The 23,156-nt window shown below is 45.2% G+C and overlaps 2 protein-coding genes across 6 annotated transcripts in view; one reads left to right on the top strand and one right to left on the bottom strand.

Annotated features, from left to right (window-relative positions):
* Positions 1-16,158, bottom strand: part of atg3 (autophagy related 3) — a 35,521-nt gene extending 19,363 nt beyond the window's left edge. The window contains exons 1-3 of the mRNA XM_078232627.1: positions 15,925-16,158; positions 3,903-3,944; positions 1,872-1,921 (exon numbers count right to left, since the gene is read on the bottom strand). Coding sequence (XP_078088753.1) covers positions 1,872-1,921; positions 3,903-3,944; positions 15,925-15,996 — 164 coding nt within the window. The 5' untranslated portion in view covers positions 15,997-16,158. The remainder of the gene's footprint in view (positions 1-1,871; positions 1,922-3,902; positions 3,945-15,924) is intronic.
* A 45-nt stretch (positions 16,159-16,203) lies between these two features.
* The window catches only part of slc35a5 (solute carrier family 35 member A5), a 39,346-nt gene continuing 32,393 nt past the window's right edge, over positions 16,204-23,156 (top strand). For 3 of the 5 annotated variants that reach the window (XM_078232625.1, XM_078232624.1, XM_078232623.1), the window contains exon 1: positions 16,248-16,387. The gene's annotated coding sequence lies outside the window, so the exon portion shown is untranslated. Of the gene's footprint in view, positions 16,459-23,156 lie in introns of all 5 variants that reach the window. The other 2 variants (XM_078232621.1, XM_078232622.1) reach the window with 2 other exon arrangements.

The following is a 23,156-nucleotide window of genomic DNA, read 5'->3' as shown; positions in this document are numbered from 1 at the left end:
GGTCCAGTGGGAATGTATCCATATATTTGAACAAGTGAGGAAAGGGATAGCAAAGGCACTAGCATGTGTGTATACATGCACACATTCATTAAAAAGGGAATAGTGCCAGAGGATTGGTGGACAGCTACTCTGATTATTTTAAAAATAAAATAAGGGAAAGATAATAGAATCTTTACTTGAAGATGTAATAGAAAGACATCTAGAAACTGAAAATATAATTTAAAAGAGCAGTCAGCATGGATTCCAAAATGGAAGGTGATCCTTGACCAACTTTATTGACACTTTAAAGAAGATTAGATAAGGATAATAGGCAAGGATGTAATATATTTGGATTTTTAAAAGGTACTGCACAGAAAACTCAAGAAAGGTCAGAACATGTGGAGTCAGGGAACAAGTTGCAGAATGACTAGCTAACCGATTACAAAATAGAAAACAGATTAGGGGGTTAAAGACAGCCTGTTGGGAGACATCTCGCCATTCGTGAGATTCGCAATCGGTGTCCAGCCAGTCGCTAGTCACCGAGGCCCTTTTTTTTTTAAGCGTAATCACCTCCATGCCAGAAATCAGTGGAAATCAATGTGCATGCGTCGATCTCCGCACTGACAGATCGGCGCATGTGCAGTGGCCCACTCAGCACTATGTTGCCAGCCTCTCGAGTGGGATAAGCCCCCCCCCCCCCCTACCCCTTACTGACATGAATCTCTCTGGGGTACTCTGCATTGCACAGCATCGGAGATTCGTTCAGGTAAGTACACCCAAAAAATGGGTGGGATATTCTCCCGTTTTTCTGCCCATTGGGCACTTTGTTTTGTTTTGGAAGAATCCAGCCAGTTACACAGATTGGCTAAAGGTGGAAAGTGTGTTTCACAAGGATCAGTACCAGGATCATTGCTGTTCAGTATTTACAGAAACAATTTGGATTCAGGAATCAAAAGTACAATTTCAACATCAGCAGACAACACCAAATTGGGAATTGCAGTTAATACAGAGAAAGCCTCAACAAAAGACAGGAAGACCAATAAACGTGCAGAATTGGAATGTAATTGGCAGATGAATTTTGGTATTGACAAGGGTGAGGTAATGCATCATGGTATAAAGAGGTGACATACCCCTTGGCAAAATATGTGTCTAAGTGAGATAAAAGAAAGATCTGGAGGTACAGAGTTACAATCATTGCACATAGTAACGTAAGCCAATAAAGCTTTATGTAATAAGGCAAAACTATGTTAAACTTGTCGAGAACCATAGTTAGGCCACGCTTAGAGTACTACAAACACGCCTGGTCTCCATATTACAAAAAATGTCAAGATATTAGACTCAGGCAAAGAAGATATTCTAAAGAAAATCAGAACTGAGAAGTAAAACAAAAATATTTTAAACAGGCTAGGCTCTTTTCTCTCGAAAAGAGAAGACTGAGGGATGACAAATGTCTTTTAAAAATTATCAAAAGGTTTGCTGGGGTAGATGAAGGGAGGGACATTTCCACTTGCAGGGAGACAAGAACTAGGGGCCATAGATACAAGACAGTCACCAATCAATCCAATTGTGAACTCAGGAGAAACTTCTTTGCCCAAGGATACTTAGAATGTGGAGTTATTCCACATTGAATAGCTGAGGTGACTAGGTGCATTTAAGGAAAAGTTAGATAAGCATGTGGAAGAATGGAATGTATTTATGGGGTTAGATGAAGGGTGGGAAGAGGTTTATGTGGAGCACTAACTTATGTATGGATCTGTTGGGTACTTCTGTGCAGTAGACAGTTTATAATATTGTGTAAAAATACTCTGGCCTAAACAAATTCCATTTATATTGGATCTAAATTTCTGTTTTCAATTATCAATCTAACTTTTCACAATCCATTATTCCCTTACCATTGCCATGTGGGACAGTGATGGACCAGGTGATCTCCAGCTACCACAAACTGCAAAAATAAAAAATATTTTGATGAAAAATTAAAGTATATTAAATTGGAATCATCATGTTTTGTATGACCACATTCTAAGAATGCCCCTATTTTTCATTCTGTAAGCAGTTTCGTGGTTAAATATGGAGCAAGATGTCCAATTGAAAATAGTCATTTAAAATTGTTTAAAACACTAGAACCATTGGTTAAAGAGGGATAGTACCCAAACCATTCACCTGCTGAAGTCAAGCAGCTCTCAGTCAAAGGGGAGAGCCAGCCTGTGCTCCCTCTGCTCCATTGTGCGTGGCGGGGGAACCCCTGTTGTACCTCCAGGATACAATCCCACAGATTGGATGCTCTGGGCTTATGTGTTTTCCTACTACATCTCGGAGTAAAAATTCCATTATCTTTCCTACCACCAGCATTAAGATAACTGGTCTATAGTTCCCTGGATTTCTTTCTATCTCCCTCTTTAAGTATAGGAATAATTTTAGCTATCCTCCTGTCTTCTGCACCATTTGCTTTTCTAACACATTTTTATACATATGCAGTAGTTCATTACAACAAACTTTCCCGATGTATTTTCACAACTTAGATTAGTATGTAGGAAAATTGTTGCAAACATATTCTATTTTGAGAACAAGATAAATTTGCTTTTTAGAATGAGTCTGAAACAAATATTCAGTGAATAAAAAACATTATTTCACAAAACATTCAAGCTTCAATCCAAATATCAGAGGTGATTTAATCATTTTATTGAAATAGAAAATAAGTTTTTTTTTGTGTAGCTCTAACAACCAAGAGAGGCTATTAACTTATTGGACGAGATTTTCTGGCCGCACTCATCCCAAAACCGTACAATCCTGCCAGAGGTCAATGGTCCTTTGCGTGATCCGCCCCACTCCCCACCGCTACAATTCCCGTGGTAGGCAAGACAGGAAAATACCCCCTCCTTTGTGTTCATTTTCTGAATGTATTAAGGTTTGCAACAATGAAATGGGAATTTAGCAAGCCATTACTTAATTTATCAAAGAAAGATTGAGTTTAACCAAAGCTAGCTTCAGCATAGAAGTATTCCACTAATAACATGTGTTGAAGGGAATAGGGACAGAGAGTGTGTAGGTGTACTGGCAACGCCTTGGCAGTGAGGGTGGAGAGGTAGTGCTAGCAAGACCTTCAGACTGTGGAAGCAGGTGGGGGAAACTTGGGTCTGGATTCATGCATGAGGCTGTCTCTGCAGCCACATGACCTATGAAAAGTCTGCTGCCGCCAGTTGGACCCCACCCTCAAGACACTCATTGGACAGTCCTCAACCCAAACCATTCACCTGCTGAAGCCAAGCAGCTCTCAGTCAGAGGGGAGAGCCAGCCTGTGCTCCCTCTGCTCCATTGTGCGTGGCGGGGGAACCCCTGTTGTACCTCCAGGATACTGTCCCAGAGATTGGACGCTCTGGGCTTATGTGTTTTCCTACTACATCTCTGAGTAAAAATTCCATTATCTTTCCTACCACCAGCATTAAGATAACTGGTCTATAGTTCCCTGGATTTTTTTCTATCTCCCTCTTTAAGTATAGGAATAATTTTAGCTATCCTCCTGTCTTCTGCACAATTTGCTTTTCTAATACATTTTTATACATATGCAGTAGTTCATTACAACAAACTTTCCGATGTATTTTCACAATTAAATCTATACCAAAAGATTAATTTGTTTAATCCAAGGTTTCATCAACTAATTTTAGGTACAGTTGAAAAAAAGCACCCATCTTCCTGATGTCAATTCCTAGCAATAAACTTGATATCCTAATCTAATATCACAGCATTGAATTTTGAGCACAATAAAATTTTGATGAGCTTCTGCTGGGAAACAGAGAAACCCAAGATTCTGTGTTCTTGGATTGGTATTGCTATTATAGATAGGATAATCTACTTGAACCGAATGGGCAGACCACTTTCTCCTTTAACATCTGAACAACTTATTTAAACAAAATCCTCATACTCACCTCCTCTGGGGTAATTACTCCAGTCTCTTTAAACTTTGACTCCTGCATTGAAAAACAGAAGAAAATATGCATCAATAATGGGAAAAACAGTCTTTGTACCTTATTTAAGTTATGCTGGCACGGTAGTTTGAACTGCTGTCTCACAGCGCCAGGGACCCAGGTTCAATTCCAGCCTTGGGTCACTGTCTGTATGCACATTCTCCCCGTGTCTGCGTAGGTTCTCCCTGGTTGCTTTGGTTTCCTCCCACAGATGTGGAGATGCCGGCGTTGGACTGGGGTAAGCACAGTAAGAAGTCTCACAACACCAGGTTAAAGTCCAACAGGTTTATTTGGTAGCAAATACCATAAGCTTTTGGAGCGCTGCCCCTTCGTCAGATGGAGTGAAAATCTGTTCTCCAACAGTGCACAGAGACACAACATCAAGTTACAGAATACTAATTAGAATGCAAATCTCTACAGCCAGCCAGGTCTTAAAGGTACAGATAATGTGGGTGGAGGGAACATTAAAGTGGAGATGCCGGCGTTGGACTGGGGTAAACACAGTAAGAAGTTTAACAACACCAGGTTAAAGTCCAACAGGTTTATTTGGTAGCAAAATTCCCACTCACCTGAAGAAGGGGCTTGCAGCTCCGAAAGCTAGTGTGGCTTTTGCTACCAAATAAACCTGTTGGACTTTAACCTAGTGTTGTTAAACTTCTTACTGTGGGAACATTAAACACAGGTTAAAGAGATGTGTATTGTCTCCAGACAGAACAGCTAGTAAGATTCTGCAAGATCAGGAAGCAAGCTGTGGGGGTTACTGATAATTATTGTCATTATTTAATGTTCCCTCCACCCACATTATCTGTACCTTTAAGACCTGGCTGGCTGTAGAGATTTGCATTCTAATTAGTATTCTGTAACTTGATGTTGTGTCTCTGTGCACTGTTGGAGAACAGATTTTCATTCCATCTGACGAAGGGGCAGCGCTCCGAAAGCTTATGGTATTTGCTACCAAATAAACCTGTTGGACTTTAACCTGGTGTTGTGAGACTTCTTACTGTTCCTCCCACAGTCCAAAGATGCGAGGTTAGATTGATTAGCCATGCTAAGTTGCCCCTTTGTGTCGGGGAACTAGCAGGGTAAATACATCGGTTAAAGGGATAGGGCCTGGGTGGGAATGTTGTCGGTGCAGGTTTGATGGGCCCAACGGCCTCCTTCTGCACTGTAGGGATTCTATTCCTTAATTAGCACCATGGCTAAAAGTTTCATCGCCTCAATTTACTGGGCAGCAGGATTATCTAAAGCCTAAAGGACTGAAGAAGCAAATCATATTAGCATTTAATTGTTAGTTATACAACTCGGAGTAGCTAAAAATGAACTTGAAGAACGTGGTCTTAGAAGTCTGGATGCTAAAATGCTATATGGCTTTTCAATCCATCCAACTGTATTCCAACCTATGTATTGCGTGCATTAACCTCATGAATAATAAACCATAGACATTACTATAACATAAAAAATCTTAAGCAGAAATGAATTACTTTGTGGTTAAGCTAATACAATAACCAAGCATGTGCTGGTGAAGTTACTGCAATAAAGTACCAAAAAATAAGGTAAAGTAGCTCTGGATTCAGATAATTTTGCACTTGTATCAATCTTTATTCCTCCCAAAACGTTTCACTGCTCCAATCTGTATCAGCAAGAGCCCTGTTTGACACAGTGTGGAAATGCAACTACTGTGACCAAAAGGACACAAATATGAATATTTCCAAGACTGGAAACATTTTAGTAGTGAAGTTTAAAATTGACCTGATGTGAATGTTGCAGTAAAGGACAATATAATGGTTTTACCATTGATAGTTCTATCATATATTCTCTGAGCTAACACTGTGTACATCAAAGAAATATTCTCTTTGTGTTGCTTCAATTACACTTTAGTTTTGGTGGACACCCATATGTGGTTTAAAAAATGAACTTTGGTGCAATTCAGATAATTCATTAGAAAGCAGTTGAAACAAAATCTGAAAGGAAAACAACGTGATTAGACTGTAGCCAATAACAATGACAAAATATAGTAATGTGTCACAAAGGAATGGCAAGATCAAAGAAGAGCAAAACCATGGTAACAGTTGTTGTGGCTGGTGTGCTAGTGTGTAACAATCATCCTCAGGATCGGCTAGCAGTGAAAGTGAATTCCTGACTGCTCCTGTTTATTTCCCTTTTAAAGCAAAGTACCAAGTCATCCTTTCCATTGTATTTCCCTTCAGATGATTACAATGGGACATGGTTAATGCATTCATTTCATATTTTTTGCATGGAGTCCTAAATATCACAAATGTTTCTATGACGAGGGTGACATGTATCAGCTGACTTTTGAATTTTGAGGTATTTAAAGAGATAGTGATGCTGCTCTTTTCAAGCAGTTTTCTTTATTTCAGCTTCTAAAAGGTGAAGCACAATGATTCCTAACTAATAACTACAAAATAGGTAAATACTAGAGGTCACGATCACTGGAGTAAGGTGTGTCATGGTATCCTTTTCTAACATGGTCAGATTATATGAAGGAAAGATTGATTATACAAGTTATGTTGGGTTCCAAAGGGCATTCTATTTGTATAGAGGGCTTTTATAAGATGTGATCACTTGTAAGTTTGTAAGGTCACTGGAGGACATCAAGAGATGAATGTTACACAAGTGTGTAGCACTGCAGTTTTTGTGAACACTCCATTGAAAAATATATTTTTACTGTTTCCTGTTAATATGAGGATGTTGAATAATTAAATAAAGCTCTTTCTTGTTTGTTTAAAAGAACTTAAATTTTGATCTTCTTTGTCACATTATTGTATAACAGTGTTGTGAAAGTCCTCATAAGGTAATTTATTACAATCACACTGGGCTTCTCAGTCCAAAGTTTGATCTCATTTCAAAGACTTGAGGTCTGAAGCTGTCAGAACAGTCAAAGGCGATCTAGATATCCCAACTGATGAAGGAAAAAGAATTCTCTAATGAAATAATTCAACAGGACACTGTGGCCTAGAGCTCTTTACCAATTTATTGCCTGTGTTTCAACAAATCTTGTTAATGCTACATAGCTTTCCCGAAAACAAAACACACAAAGCCTGTTGACCGAGGTATAATGGTAATTATCTAGTCATATACCGAGTTATACTGACTAAAGGATTAATCCTGACATGTAATCTCTACACGAACTCTTATTAAAAGCACAAATCCTCTGGTTACAAATAAGCAATTTTGAAGCCTATGGTTTATGGTTTCCCCAGAGTACAAAATCCAATGTTTGCCAGAGATGCAGCACTGTAGTGCTGTCTTCTCAGAGTGCTGTTATTTTCTTATATGTTAGATGGCAAAATCTAACTTTAAGTTGTGCATATATGCTCATAACATATACATTATCAACATAAAAAAAACTTTCAGCAAAAAAATCATGTGACATAAAACTTTGCATCTTGCAAATGCAAAATATATTTAATTTTTTTACATTTCAAAATAAAGTGGAAGCTATCTTGCCTTCCTAAATTCAAAAACAAACACCACTGATCAAGTTGTTTATATGTAAAGCAGCCAAGCAGCAGCTTGGTTCCAGAAACAATTTGGTCATCCCTTGACAGACTTGTGTTAATTGATATTCAAATGGCAGTCCTTGTTCATCCTTCAAAGATATGAGGGAGAATCTTCCCAAAAAATTCTAAGTGTCATAAAAGTCTGAAAACGGGAGTGTTCCATTCCAGTCATTGTTTTTCTGACAGTGGGTGGTTGACCGGCACGGTGAGCTGGTAAGATCGTGCTCATGATTTCAACTGCAAGTTTCAAAATTATGAAAGTTTACATATAAATTTGTAATTTAAATGGGTGAACCATAAGGACCATTTTTCTGACTTCTAGTGTGATTCACTAGAATTACAGGTTAGCTGTATCATCATGTCAGGTATTCCTCGTTCCTGACAAATAAAAGGGAGAAAGTTTGGCGACACAATTCTGTTGATTTAAGCTGCTGTGCTGTGAGCACAAACTAAAAGTACTAAGTTTAAAAAAGGCAAAACTGGAATTATAAATTAAAAGTGCCCTGACCAAAGAGTTGGTGGGAAGTGTGATGAACAGCAATCACAAATCAAACAGGCTGTTTAAAATAAATCATTAATAGTAAATAGCAATTACCTAGACTGCAAGAGCCCAGAAAGACATGGATGTACGGTATAATTTGCTAGTCTGACAGCAGTGATTAGGGAACAGCCAATGTAAATCTTCTCAGAAGTGCTTAAGCAAGATCAAAAATGAGGAATGTAGTGCAAGCCAGGAAATAGGAAGTTTAGTTCAGGCACGAGGAGGAAGGAAATCACGAACAGCACAAAATAACAATTAAACTTAAACTCATTCCAAAAATTTAAAGAGAATGGCAGACAGCTTTGAAGACCCCTTTATAGTCAGCTGGTCAATTTGAATGGACATTTAGAATTTGGGCAGGAACACGCTACCATCACTGTTGGAAAACTCAAGTGCATTCCTTCAGATTAATATCAAATTACATGTGAACTATAACATTGTGAAGCACACAATCCTAAAGTGTTCTTAATCTTGCACCATAAGTGTGTGTGCATAAACTGAAAATACTACAAAAAACTCAGGCTCACAGTTATAAGTAGCTGGCAACAGAGATAGTCATAGAGCAATACAGCATGAAAACGCCCTTCAGGCCACGCCCACCATGGTGCCCTCCCAGCTAGTCCCAATTGCCCACGTTTGCACCATATCCCTCTAATCCGTTCCCATCCATGTACTTATCGAAATGCTTTTACCTGCCTCAATCACTTTCTCTGGCAGCTCATTCCATATACGCACCACGCTCTGCGTGATGAAATTGCCCCTCAGGTCCCTTTTAAATCTTTCCCCTCTCACCTTAAACCTAAGCCCTCTAGATATGAATGGTGTTACAAAACTGGGGAGACAATGAGGAACCTTTTGAAGTAACTTGGGAGATGATATTAAAAGATCATTTTCTGGAAGTTGGTAAGGGCATGCATGGGTGTTGTTTAGGGTATATATATATATATATATAAATAAATATACATACACACTCCAAATAACCTCACTTTGAATTGTTCCAATGCCGGTCCTAATTCTGAATTGATGCAATAGTTGTAGCTCCATGCAAAATAAAACCACTTCACAAAGATGTAGAATACAAAGGTAAGATCGAGAACAGATGATATGCAAAAAGAAAGGGAGCGATAAGATGCCATCAGGATGCAGGCAGTCAGGATGAAAGTCTACCATAGCTGATCTTCTCCAAATTAAAAATGAGGAGGTACATTTCAGTCAATGGAGGCTATGACCAATGAAAGGAAGGTTAATTGAGTTTAACATTTAAACTTATGGCCGGAATTCTCTAATCTCGCCCGCAGCTGGAATTCTCCAGTCCCACTGCATGGAGATTTGGCTGAGCGCCAAATTCACCATTCTCACTGGCAGCAGTGGCGGGACGAATTACATCAGAGAATTCCAGCCTATATTTCCATGGTATTGATCAATTTCTTTAAAGTATTTTGCAGCCGTGTCTGTTCCCATCTGTCTGAAACCAGAGAGACAATCATAGGTCAGAAAGACTGAATTGGGCGATTCGCAGTGAACTTGAGGTTCAATTAAAGAATTAAATCATCGGTTTTGTGGCAGGTCCAGTTCTATTGGGCTGGATTTTGGAGCACAAGTAATAACATCGGGTGGGATTCTCCCAAAAAAATTCTGCGTGCCGAAATTGTCTAAAAAACTGGAGTAAATCCCATTGTTTTTTTCAGTGGGATTTTCAAAATGAATCTCCCACACTCTGTACACTGCAGAGTGCACTAGTGTAAATCTCTCTAAAAATCTGGGTGTGGGGCCTATTCCCGCTGTACAGGCCAGCAGCATAGCGCTGAGCGGGCCGCTCCAATCTCCGCTCTGACAGGTCAGAGCATGCACAGTAGCCCTGCACGGCTGGGCCAGCCTCAGCACCCCCACCCATCCCCAACCCCCCCCCCCGCAGCCCTGAACCCCCACCCACCAATGTCCAGCCCCAATCACTGACCTTCCGCCTTTATCACCAAGCACGAGTGCAAATTGGCAGCAGGACCCCCCCCCCCCTTCAAATTAGGCCCTCCCTCTGGCCTAGTATCTTTGGCTCTGCCCAATGCCCAGCTTGGCAGTGCCAACCTGCCCCATGGCACCACGGCTATGTTGAGGCACCTTCCGTTCCAAGAGAGAGAGGAGGAGGAGAGAGAGAGAGAGAGAGCTTCAAACTCACCCCCAACATGTTTGATGCTATTGGATGTTGGAGGCCTTGCAACTTTTAGCGTGCACCTACTGCACTAATCTGAAAGACTAATCTGATAGTTGTGATGGGCCAACCAATGCTGCTCCGAATGATTCACCACTTGAATCACCAATAATAAACCAGCAAGAATTTGGTCTAATTGCCAATTACTAACTAATTCATTCCACTTTTACATTGCATACCTTAATGAGGCTGCCCTGACACCATTTTAAAAGTTAAATTGGATCAACAAAATTCTTCTAATTTCTCCCTGTTTCTTTCAACTATTGTTCTTATGCCTATGCTGCCTTTTTAATCTATTCACCTGCTAATATAATTTCTCTTTCACGATTTATGTTGTCAACCATTTCAGAATTTTGAACAATATCAAACTCCCTCTCTACCTTGCCTATTCTAACAAACACAGTCCTAGCTTATTTTTTCTTGCCCTGGTGAGATTGAGGAGATTTAGGAGGCTTGGATAGTGGAGAGAAATGAAACAAGGCAAAGGAGTGTTGGGACAGATTCCAGTAAGGACGACCATACTTAGCTTACCTTTTCATCTTTAGTACTGCCATAATTAAGCTATTAAATTTTTCCCTTGGCAATAGCCTCTCGGTCTTTTGGCTAAGATCAAGCATCGGCTCAAGCCCAAGATTGTGTGCAATGCCTTAACTTGTCAGCTTGGGATCGTGTTTGTCTCTCTTTAGGGGACAATGAATTGGATTGAATTTAAATTTGATTTTTGGAGCAAGGAAGGAGTTGGATTCGAATCTGCCTGGTACACTCGAAGCATTGGCTTTGTAACTTTAAGAATGGAGTAATGTTTTTTAAAAAGCCACTCTCTGAGTAAGGTACCCAAACCATGCCTTTTATATACACATTTTATATTTAAATAAATTACTTCTTATATTCAATGCCACCTAATGCCTATTTGACTTTTTTTTCACCTGCAATCCTAACTTTGAAAATATATTTAACAGAACCTCCAATCTTTTTATAACTCCATTGAATTTTTCATGTTTACAATATATTTCTATCATCCTTTCTTTTTATCTCGAATGTACCTCACAAATAAAGACATTGTTTTTTTTCCACATAATTGCCCTAGCCAATGTCCTTCTGGAGTTCCTCATATTCTTGCTCAATTTTCCCATGCTTTATAATTGAGCATCCTTCTTCCCTCCTCTTCTCTCTGGAACTTTCCTTCAAAACTCCTGTTTTGATTCATTCCCTTCTCTTTTGCCCACCCCACCCTTCCCACCAACACTGTCTTAGAAAGCCTCATTGAAAACCCACTTCTTCCATCTTGCTTTTGATTACCACCTTTACCTCTCCTCACAACTGCTCCTTGATTTCATAAACTTCCCCGCCTGCTCTTCTTTTGAAATGTTGCTGAATGTTTTTCTATAGAGCTAATGTAGAGCTAATGTAGGGGGGAGCTATACGATAAATGGCAGAACCATAAAGGGTGTAGATACGCAGAGGGACCTGGGTGTGCAAGTCCACAGATCCTTGAAGGTGACGTCACAGGTGGAGAAGGTGGTGAAGAAGGCATATGGCATGCTTGCCTTTATAGGACGGGGCATAGAGTATAAAAGTTGGGGTCTGATGATGCAGATGTATAGAACGTTGGTTCGGCCGCATTTGGAATACTGCGTCCAGTTCTGGTCGCCACACTACCAGAAGGACGTGGAGGCTTTAGAGAGAGTGCAGAGAAGGTTTACCAGGATGTTGCCTGCTATGGAAGGGCTTAGTTATGAGGAGAGATTGGGTAAACTGGGGTTGTTCTCACTGGAAAGACGGAGGATGATGGGAGACCTAATAGAGGTGTATAAAATTATGAAAGGCATAGATAGGGTGAACGGGTTTGCCAGGCAAGGTGGTAGAGGCGGGCACACTGGGAACGTTTAAGACTTATCTAGATAGTCACATGAATGGAGTGGGAATGGAGGGATACAAAAGAATGGTCTAGTTTGGACCAGGGAGCGGCGCGGGCTTGGAGGGCCGAAGGGCCTGTTCCTGTGCTGTATTGTTCTTTGTTTATATTACAAGGCACTACGTTAATGTAAACTGTTGTCATCAGCAAAGTTTGGGACTATTTCTTCTATTCATGAAATTCAACTGGCTAAATGTCATAATGAGAAAACTGAACTTCTGTAAAAACTAAGATGAAATGGGTTGAAAATCATCTGCATTCTTCCCAATCATATCAAGTGCATGATGTTTATTTTTCATGGCTAAGATACGATGTCCATTAGATTTACTGTATTATAATATTTATAATCTCAAGAAGAATATCACACAAATTATCTGCATGTTGAAGGGGACCAGTGAATTGATCAGGACTATCTATTTTGAGCATATATGTGACTATAAAAGGAAGCATTACTGAATTGACTCCTGGAAAGCATTAATTCCATGTTCATGCTTTTGTAGATTATACAAACGGCTCTATCATTTCAGGACCTCACTTCAATCCTTTTACAAAAAGTCATGGTGGGCCAGACGACAACATTCGTGATCTTCACAATGTGGAAAAATGCCAAAGGTAGACAGTGCCAAGGTGCCCCTGAGCATGGGCACTTTGCCCCTTAGACAGTGCTGGGGGCACAAGCTGGCACTGCTAAGGTGCCATGCCCAGGGGACACCACCACCCTGCGGGACCCTGAATGCCCTCCCTTCACTCCAGCGTGGTCAGGCCGCTAGCTCCCTGAAAGTAGGGAGCAACTCTAAATCATGCTGGAGTGAAACACTCTGGCGGGGTGGGAGAGTCTAGCAGGCCTGGAGAATTTAGTCGCCGGCCCTCTAATAGCATATAAATGATATTTAAATCATCATTTAAATGCTAGCCCCACCTACCCGCCAATTTCTGGCATGGAGCAGACCATGCCAGAAATCCAGAGCTGGGAGATGCGAGCAGGGTGCAAATGCTCACGGGAGCCCCGTGAATTGCACCCTGTGCAATTCTTCTGGTTCACTGTGCTCGAAAATTAGCGCAGGAGGATGGGAGAATCACCCCCATGGTGGTGATTTAACCTGAGGGTCACTACACCTCAGACAAGGGGCAAGGTTGAGAAGGCAGGACCTTCATGGATAATCTCAGCTGGTACAAGAATTGAACCCGCGCAGTTGGCGTCGCTTGCATCACTAACCAGCCATCCAGCCAACTTAGCTAAACCGACCCTCACTACTTACTACTGTAAATGCATGTACTAAATAATACCAGCCAATTTATTGTATGGTGCAAAATAGAAATGAATGATAAAAAGAGTTAAATGTTTAAAGACCAAAATAACAGAATTCTGAAATTCCTATAGAATTTCTTTCTAGTGTGCTTTTAACTGTAACATGGTCATTCTAAGTCCATGGAATTGCACCTTGCAACAGTAACTTGAACATGTCGTTCAAACAAGTGAACTAAAGATAAGTATCACTGCCAAAAAAAGCCTGATCATGTCACAGAGGCTAATTTTGAGATGGCTTTCCCAGCAGATTTCTGGGCAGCATGGTGGCACAGCATTGCTACCTCACAGTGCCAGGGACCCGGATTCGATTTCCAGCTTGGGTCGTTGGCTCTGTGGAGTTTGCACATTCTCCCCATGTCTGTGTGGGTTTCCTCCGGGTGCTCCGGTTTCCTCCCACAGTCCAAAGATGTGCAGGTTAGGTGCATTGGCCATGCTAAATTCTCCCTCAGTGTACTCGAACAGGTGCCGGAGTGTGGCGACTAGGGGATTTTCACAGTAATTTCATTGCAGTGTGAATATAAGCCTACTTGTGACTGATAAATAAACTTAAAAAACTTTGCTTTATTTCTTATATTTTTCTTGATACACTTTGTTATGAAGTAAATTACATATCCAGAGTCCAGTCTTATCTTGAAGATCACATCTATCCTCCTGCCAAAATTTGTAGATTTTTTCGTGCAACTTCTCTTGATAACCATAGAATCTTTACAGTGCAGAAGGAGGCCATTCAGCCCATTGTGTCTGCACTGACTCCCCAAAAGAGCACCTTACCCAGGTCCACTCCACTGCCCTATCCCTGTAACCCTGTGCCACACAATGGAAAATATTTCCACAAGTAGTTGATTTAAAACATTTGTCATTTTGGACAATAGACACAAATGTTTTCGCAAATATATTCATGACTCCTCAAACCTTCCAACTGATAAAACATTTCAACCAAACAAATAAATATTTTGGTTAAAGTGCTGGAATTTTGAAACACATTATTCATGGGACGCCACTAAAAAGAATAATTTTAATCATTTTCAATTCAAATCATTTTAGAGGCCACATCTTTATGACAGACATTCTGATGTTTGCAGAAGATATGTTTTACAACCCCGCACTATTAGTGACAAGAATTGAAAAAAGGACTTCATATCAAACATTTAACCTGCGACACCTCCCTACATTTCAACAATCTGTAAACGTTACAAAAAATAACAAAGTTTTACACCTCAAGTTCATAGAATCACAGAATCCTACAGTGCAGGAGGCGGCCATTTGGCCCATCGAGTCTACACCGACCACAATCCCACCCAGTCCCCATCCCCATAACCCCATGCACTAACCCTAGCTAGTCCCCCCTCCCCCGACATTAAGGGGCAATTTAGCATATCCAATCTACCTAACCCGCACATCTTTGGACTGTGGGAGGAAACCAGAGCATCCAGAGGAAACCCACGCAGACACAGGGAGAATGTGCAAACTCCACACAGACAGTGACCCAAACCAGGAATCGAACACAGGTCCCTGGTGCTGTGAGGCAGCAGTGCTAACCACTGTGCCACCCGGGTGCAAGTTCTGGTAAAAGAAAACTTTTTTCAAAAGATTAAAAATTGTGAGAAATAAACAAAAATGGAAACTGGAGAAGGTTGCAAGGATTTGGGCAAAGAACGGGATTGAGACAAACTTGTAACTCTTTCAGGCAGTCAATACAGGCACAAAGGGATGAATGGCCTCCTTCTGTGCTGCATTATCCTATGATTCAATGCCACTGAGGATAATTCCCTTCTTAATAGCTGCTCCATAGACCACAAGTAAAAACAAATCAACAGTAAACTTTTACTACTGTTATAATAATAAGTGAAATCGAAAGTAAATATCTTAACTGGGTCTGCAATTTCCAGCTCAAATCCTGCACCATCCGCTCAGAACCTTCCTAATGCAGTATGGGTTCTACATACCGAGATCCCCATTTCAACCCAGGATTATAAAAAGTAGAATTTCACCTTGAACCAACTCCCAAAAGAAATGTCACTCCCAAAATGACCAAGCTGGGTGCAATGATCAGCCTTTGTGTCTTATTTGGTTTGTTCATGTAGTGCTTTCAATTTTAAAGCCGTATAAAGTTACAAACTGGTTCACTGGCTTAGAAAGGAAGCACAAATAGTGGCATTCACCAACAAACAGTGGCATTCACCAACAATCAGCCAGACTTGGACTGCTGAAGAGTTTGAGTGTGGGCAATGACAGTTTACATGACAAAAATGAGGGGCCATAACCTGATGAGTGACAGAATGGATGAGCAGCTCCTGTCACCCAGTGAGAGCCTCAGTGAGGCCAGTCAAACCTCGCCTGCCAAAGACAGTCAGTTATCTGGTGGAGTTTATGGTTGCTCGGTGGGCCAGCCACTCCATGCCCCTCTGCTGAGTGTTGGCTCGGAAGGCTCAATGTCGTCACTTGGGGGTGTTTTTGGGAAGCACAGGCCTGAGCAAACAGCAGCACTCACCTTCAGCACCGGCGTCAGGAACTCTGCCACTCCCAGCGCCGTCCCTTTGACAGTGTTAATGACGTTCTGCATGTCGGCAGCCCCCGCTCGGCCTGGAGCATGCGGCCGTCAGTGGGTGTGCAGCCGGCAACAGCTCCCGCTCCCTGTCCCCGCTCCCTCCTCAACAAGTTCCGCAGCCGCACTCACGCATGCGCACCCCCCCCCCCGCGGCGCGTGACAGCTGACGTTGTCCGGGAAGCTCAGCGCGTGCCCTGCGCGATGACCTCACTGAGGGACAGCGCGCACGCGCAGTGTCTGACCCAGCAGCTGGCCTGTTTGGGAGAGGGAGAGTCTCCTTGGTGTCGGTGCTCAGGGAACGGAGCGGTCAGGCCGGGCCGGGCTGGGCCGGACTGGACTGGACTGGACTGACTGGGCTACCGGCCCTCCCTGGAAACAACAGTCACAGATGCCCAGGAACTTTCAGGTGAACCGTGCCCTGCCACCGAACAGTTGAACTGATAAAGTGGTCGTTAGCCGTGCAGGGATGGTGTACAGGTTGGTGAGGGATTGTGTACAGATTGGTGCGGGGTTGTGTACAGGTTGGTGAGGGATTGTGTACAGGTTGGTGCGGGGTTGTGTACAGGTTGGTGCGGGGTTGTGTACAGGTTGGTGCGGGGTTGTGTACAGGCTGGTGCGGGGTTGTGTACAGGTTGGTGCGGGGTTGTGCACAGGTTGGTGCGGGGTTGTGCACAGGTTGGTGAGGGATTGTGTACAGATTAGTGAGGGATTGTGTACAGATTAGTGAGGGATTGTGTACAGGTTGGTGCGGGATTGTGTACAGGTTGGAGCGGGGTTGTGTACAGGTTGGAGCGGGGTTGTGTACAGATTGGTGAGGGATTGTGTACAGGTTGGCGCGGGGTTGTGTACAGATTGGTGAGGGATTGTGTACAGGCTGGTGAGGGATTGTGTACAGGCTGGTGCGGGATTGTGTACAGGTTGGTGAGGGATTGTGTACAGTTTGGTGAGGGATTGTGTACAGGTTGGTGCGGGGTTGTGCACAGGTTGGTGAGGGGTTGTGTACAGGCTGGTGAGGGATTGTGTACAGGTTGGTGAGGGATTGTGTACAGGCTGGTGAGGGATTGTGTACAGGTTGGTGAGGGATTGTGTACAGGTTGGTGCGGGGTTGTGCACAGGTTGGTGCGGGTTTGTGCACAGGTTGGTGCGGGGTTGTGCACAGGTTGGTGCGGGGTTGTGCACAGGTTGGTGAGGGATTGTGTACAGGCTGGTGTGGGATTGTAGACAGGCTGGTGTGGGGTTGTGTACAGATTGGTGCGGGGTTGTGTACAGGCTGGTACGGGGTTGTGTACAGATTGGTGCGGGGTTGTGTACAGGCTGGTGCGGGGTTGTGTACAGGCTGGTGCGGGGTTGTGTACAGGCTGGTGCGGGGTTGTGTACAGGCTGGTGCGGGGTTGTGTACAGGCTGGTGCGGGGTTGTGTACAGGCTGGTGCGGGGTTGTGTACAGGCTGGTGCGGGGTTGTGTACAGGCTGGTGCGGGGTTGTGTACAGGCTGGTGCGGGATTGTGTACAGGCTGGTGCGGGGTTGTGTACAGGCTGGTGCGGGGTTGTGTACAGGCTGGTGCGGGATTGTGTGCAGATTGGTGAGGGATTGTGTACAGATTGGTGCGGGGCTGTGTACAGGCTGGTACAGGCTGGTGCGGGGCTGTGTACAGGCTGGTGCGGGGTTGTGTACAGATTGGTGCGGGGTTGTGTACAGATTGGTGCGGGGTTGTGTACAGATTGGTGCGGGGTTGTGTACAGATTGGTGCGGGGTTGTGTACAGATTGGTGCGGGGTTGTGTACAGATTGGTGCGGGGTTGTGTACAGATTGGTGCGGGGTTGTGTACAGATTGGTGCGGGGTTGTGTACAGATTGGTGCGGGGTTGTGTACAGGCTGGTGCGGGGTTGTGTACAGATTGGTGCGGGGTTGTGTACAGGCTGGTGCGGGGCTGTGTACAGATTGGTGCGGGGTTGTGTACAGATTGGTGCGGGGTTGTGTACAGATTGGTGCGGAGTTGTGCACAGGTTGGTGAGGGATTGTGCACAGGCTGGTGAGGGATTGTGCACAGGCTGGTGAGGGATTGTGCACAGGCTGGTGAAGGATTGTGTACAGGCTGGTGAAGGATTGTGTACAGGCTGGTGCGGGGTTGTGTACAGGCTGGTGCGGGGCTGTGTACAGGCTGGTGCGGGGTTGTGTACAGGCTGGTGCGGGATTGTGTACAGGCTGGTGCGGGATTGTACACAGGCTGGTGCGGGATTGTGTACAGCCTGGTGCGGGGTTGTGTACAGGCTGGTGCGGGGTTGTGTACAGGCTGGTGCGGGGTTGTGTACAGGCTGGTGCGGGGTTGTGTACAGGCTGGTGCGGGGTTGTGTACAGGCTGGTGCGGGGTTGTGTACAGGCTGGTGCGGGGTTGTGTACAGGCTGGTGCGGGGTTGTGTACAGGCTGGTGCGGGGTTGTGTACAGGCTGGTGCGGGGTTGTGTACAGGCTGGTGCGGGGTTGTGTACAGGCTGGTGCGGGGTTGTGTACAGGCTGGTGCGGGGTTGTGTACAGGCTGGTGCGGGGTTGTGTACAGGCTGGTGCGGGGTTGTGTACAGGCTGGTGCGGGGTTGTGTACAGGCTGGTGCGGGGTTGTGTACAGGCTGGTGCGGGGTTGTGTACAGGCTGGTGCGGGGTTGTGTACAGGCTGGTGCGGGGTTGTGTACAGGCTGGTGCGGGGTTGTGTACAGGCTGGTGCGGGGTTGTGTACAGGCTGGTGCGGGGTTGTGTACAGATTGGTGCGGCGTTGTGTACAGATTGGTGCGGGGTTGTGTACAGATTGGTGCGGGGTTGTGTCCAGATTGGTGCGGCGTTGTGTACAGGCTGGTGCGGGTTTGTGTACAGATTGGTGCGGGGTTGTGTACAGGCTGGTGCGGGGTTGTGTACAGGTTGGTGCTGGGTTGTGTACAGGTTGGTGCGGCGTTGTGTACAGATTGGTGCGGGGTTGTGTACAGGCTGGTGCTGGGTTGTGTACAGATTGGTGCGGGGTTGTGTCCAGATTGGTGCGGGTTTGTGTACAGGCTGGTGCGGGTTTGTGTACAGATTGGTGCGGGGTTGTGTACAGGCTGGTGCGGGGTTGTGTCCAGATTGGTGCGGGGTTGTGTCCAGATTGGTGCGGGTTTGTGTACAGGCTGGTGCGGGGTTTTGTGCAGGCCGGTGCGAGGTTGTGTGCAGGCCGGTGCGGGGTTGTGTGCAGGCCGGTGCGGCGTTGTGTGCAGGCCGGTGCGGCGTTGTGTGCAGGCCGGTGCAGCGTTGTGTACAGGCTGGTGCGGGATTGTTTGTTTGGCCCAGAGTGCAGGCAAGTTGAAACATCATCCACCTAGCCACCGGTAAAGGAATGGAACCGGTTGCAGAATGATGCTGGGTCTTCTGCCAGGGGAAAGTCCCAGATGCTGTTGAGACGTGGCAGTATTATTGTTCCAGAGTTTCCTGTGCATACCTTAAGCTTGATACTGTGCCACTGATCAACGCCAAGCTGCACACAGCCCCGCGCCCAGCCCCGCGCCCAGCCCCGCGCCCAGCCCCGCGCCCAGCCCGCGTCCAGCCCTGCGCCAGCCCATGCCCAGCCATGTGCCAGCCCGCTCCCAGCTACGCGCCAGCCCGCGCACAGCCCCGCGCACGGCCCGCGTACAGGCCCGCGCACAGCCCCGCGCCAGCCCCGCGCACAGCTCCGCGCCAGCCCACGCACAGCCCTGCGCCAGCCCGCGCACAGCCCCGCGCCAGCCTGCGCATAGCCCCGCGCCAGCCCGCACACAGCCCCGCGCCAGCCCGCACACAGCCCCGCGCACAGCCCCGCGCCAGCCTGCACACTGCCCTGCGCACAGCCCCGCGCCAGCCCGCGCACAGCCCCGCGCAGAGCCCCGCGCACAGCCCCCGCCAGCCCGCGCACAGCCCCGCGCCAGCCCGCGCACAGCCCCGCGCCAGCCCGCACACAGCCCCGCGCCAGCCCGCGCACAGCCCCGCGCCAGCCCGCGCACAGCCCCGCGCCAGCCCGCGCACAGCCCCACGCCAGCCCGCGCACAGCCCGCGCACAGCCCGCGCACAGCCCCACGCAGAGCCCCGCGCCAGCTCGCGCACAGCCCCGCGCCAGCCCGTGCACAGCCCCCGCCAGCCCGCGCACAGCCCCGCGCCAGCCCGCACACAGCCCCGCGCCAGCCCGCGCACAGCCCCGCGCACAGTCCGCGCACAGCCCCACGCAGAGCCCCGCGCCAGCCCGCGCACAGCCCCGCGCACAGCCCCGCGCCAGCCCGCGCACAGCCCCGCGCACAGCCCCGCGCACAGGCCCACGCACAGCCCCGCGCACAGGCCCGCGCACAGCCCCGCGCCAGCCCGCGCACAGCCCCGCGCCAGCCCACACACAGCCCTGCGCCGGCTCGCACTCAACCCCTCACCAACCTGTCCACACAATGGGTTGAAGTGTAGATGTAATGACCTGTGAAACATGAGAAGATTTATTGTGGAGATGGAGGCCGTTCAGCTCATTATGTCTGTACCGGCTGCAATGGGTTATCCCACCTGATGCCCCTTTACAGCTCTCGGGCTGTGGTTCTGGATTTTGTGGTATCACTGTGTACTTTTTCAGTGCGATTAGGGTTTCGGCCTCTTTTGAGTTCCAGATTCCCACCATCCCCGGGTACAAAAATACCATCTTCACTCAAAAAACATCTACTTCCTTCGAAATCAAATGTTATAAGATGCTTCACAAGAGATTTATAACACAAAATAGGTTTTAAGAGTGTCTTAAAAGGGGGAAGGTGAGGTGGAAAGATGTAAGCAGGGAATTCTAGAGTTTCAGCCCTCAACAGTTAAAGACATGGCAGAGCAATTAAAATCAGGGATGTGAAAGAGACCAGATGAGTGCTGTTGTCTCAGGGCTGTGGGGATGAGACAGGGGCGAGTTCATGGAAGAATTTGAAAACAAGGGTGTGAATTTTAAACTCAAGTCATTGTTTGGCTGGAAGTGAGTGTAGGTTGCTAGTTGAATGGAATTTGATGTGAGATAAGACACAGGCAGTAGAGGTTTGAAAGACTTGAAGTTTATGGGGGGATAGGATGTGGGAGATCAGGCAAGAGAGCTGGAATAGTCAAGTCTGGAGGTAATGGCACAAATTAGGGTTTTGACTGCAGATGAGCTGAGATGGAGGTGAAGTCAGGTGAAGTTATGGAGGTGGAAATAGACAGTCTTCACAATTATGGGTAGAATTTGGGAGACCAGCTAGGAGTGCATTGGAATAGTCAAGTCTAGAGGTAACAGGCACAAATGAGATTTTGACCGAAGATGAGCTAAGTAAATTTGGGCGATGTTACAAAAATGAAAATAGGCAATCTTAGTAAGATATGAATATGTGACTATGATTTAATGATATGAATACGTGACTATGATTTACTTTAAATGTAAGCCTCCTGGTTATTGACCTCTCTGCAATTGAAATATGTCATGTGCCTGTCCACACTGGGCCCCTCAATTTTATACAACTGAATTGAATGTCCTGTCAGCTTCCTCTATTTCAAAGAAAACAATTCCAGCCTGTCAAATCATGTCTCATATCTAAAATTCTCCATTCCTGGCAACATTCTCATAACACTGTTCTGTAGCTGCACTAACGTGATCACATCCTTCCTATAATGTGTGACCAGAGCTATACACCGTACTCTAGTTGCTGTCCAACTAGTGCTTTATACAGTTTGAGCATAACCTCCTTGTATGTAGATTATATGCCTTGGCTAATAAAGGAAGGTTTCCCATAAGCACTATCTTAACCACCTTTTCTACCTGTCTGGTTACCTTCAGGAATTTGTGGACCAAGATTCTTCTTTCCTCCATACTTTTCAGAATCCAACCATTTATTGTTATTCCCATTCCTTGTTTGTTCTCCCCAAATGCATTACTTCATATGTCTCCAGATTGAATTCTTTTTGCCACTTTTCTGCCCATCTGACCCATCCATTGATTATTCAGTTTATTCTGACTTGCATTGGCATCTAGCCTGTAATAGTGACATGTGATATGAGCATTTTCCATGACATTTGTTTTAAAGAACACAAATCATACCCAGCATATCTTTCCAAACAGCTGAACTAAAGATTAGTTGTTTAGCTCTGCTTTCTGTGACTTACTTGAGTTTGCCTAAGTGACAAAATAAATCATTGTGTAGAGTGTGTTGAGATGCTTTGACACTGTGCACTATGCAAATGTGTTCTCAGTGTATGGAAATCAAATTCTGCTCCGTTATCACAACAGTGGAAGATGCTTAGCAGAGGTAAAGTCCTCTGACTCACTCAGACTAGGATGGTTCATGTGGAAAATCAGAACATCCCATTCATGGGCAATGTATACCTTGCAGAGGCCCATTTTAAAAGCATTTATTGCCCATGAGACGATGGTGCTGAGCTGCTGTCTTAAATATTACCAACTTAATCTGGTATTAAATCCGAAACATCTAAGAGCAGCCAAGAATCCTCTAGAATGATCTCCACCCGAAAATTAAGCTGCCTCTTCAAATACTGATCGAGCTACTGCATAACTTCCAGCATTTGTTAGTTTAGCTGCAAAACTGAGTTCTAATTAACCTTTGTGTTTAACCTTTCAATTTTAGAAAGAGTTCTTAAATTAATGGGGCCTGAGTACTGCCCATCTTCATGGGAAGGTGGGAGACATTCCCCAGCAACTTAACCATAACTAACTCTTCATACTTACAGAAATTTAGTCTTACTTTCCATTGGTGATTTTAAATTATGATTGGTGACGAGGTAAAGGATATTGGCGCAATGCAATGATAACTCCGCTCCTTTATGACTGCAGCACAGAGCCAGGATGTGAGGAGCAGGCCCTGCTTGCAAAGCATTATATTTACATTTTATGGAGAAGAGACGAAGAATTGCTGGTTGGTGAGACCAGTTTTCCGGAATATACTCAGTGCTCCCACTGATCAGAAGCCATGCATCTTTTCAAAATCCTATGCAATTCCCCAATCTTAATGCTGGTCCTCATTCCCCTTCTGGCATCCTTCTGAGATTTAAGCTGCAATATATCTTTATGTCTACAGATCTGGAGCAGACATTAAGCAGTTCTGGAATTTAGAACTCGGGGAAAGCTGGGAATAACGAGTAATGAAAATAATCTGAGGGACAAAATCTATTTATTTTACTCCTACCC

Source organism: Mustelus asterias, chromosome 17, assembly GCF_964213995.1.
Source record: "Mustelus asterias chromosome 17, sMusAst1.hap1.1, whole genome shotgun sequence".
Classification (NCBI taxonomy): domain Eukaryota; kingdom Metazoa; phylum Chordata; class Chondrichthyes; order Carcharhiniformes; family Triakidae; genus Mustelus; species Mustelus asterias.
This window is presented reverse-complemented; position numbering and strand designations above follow the sequence as displayed.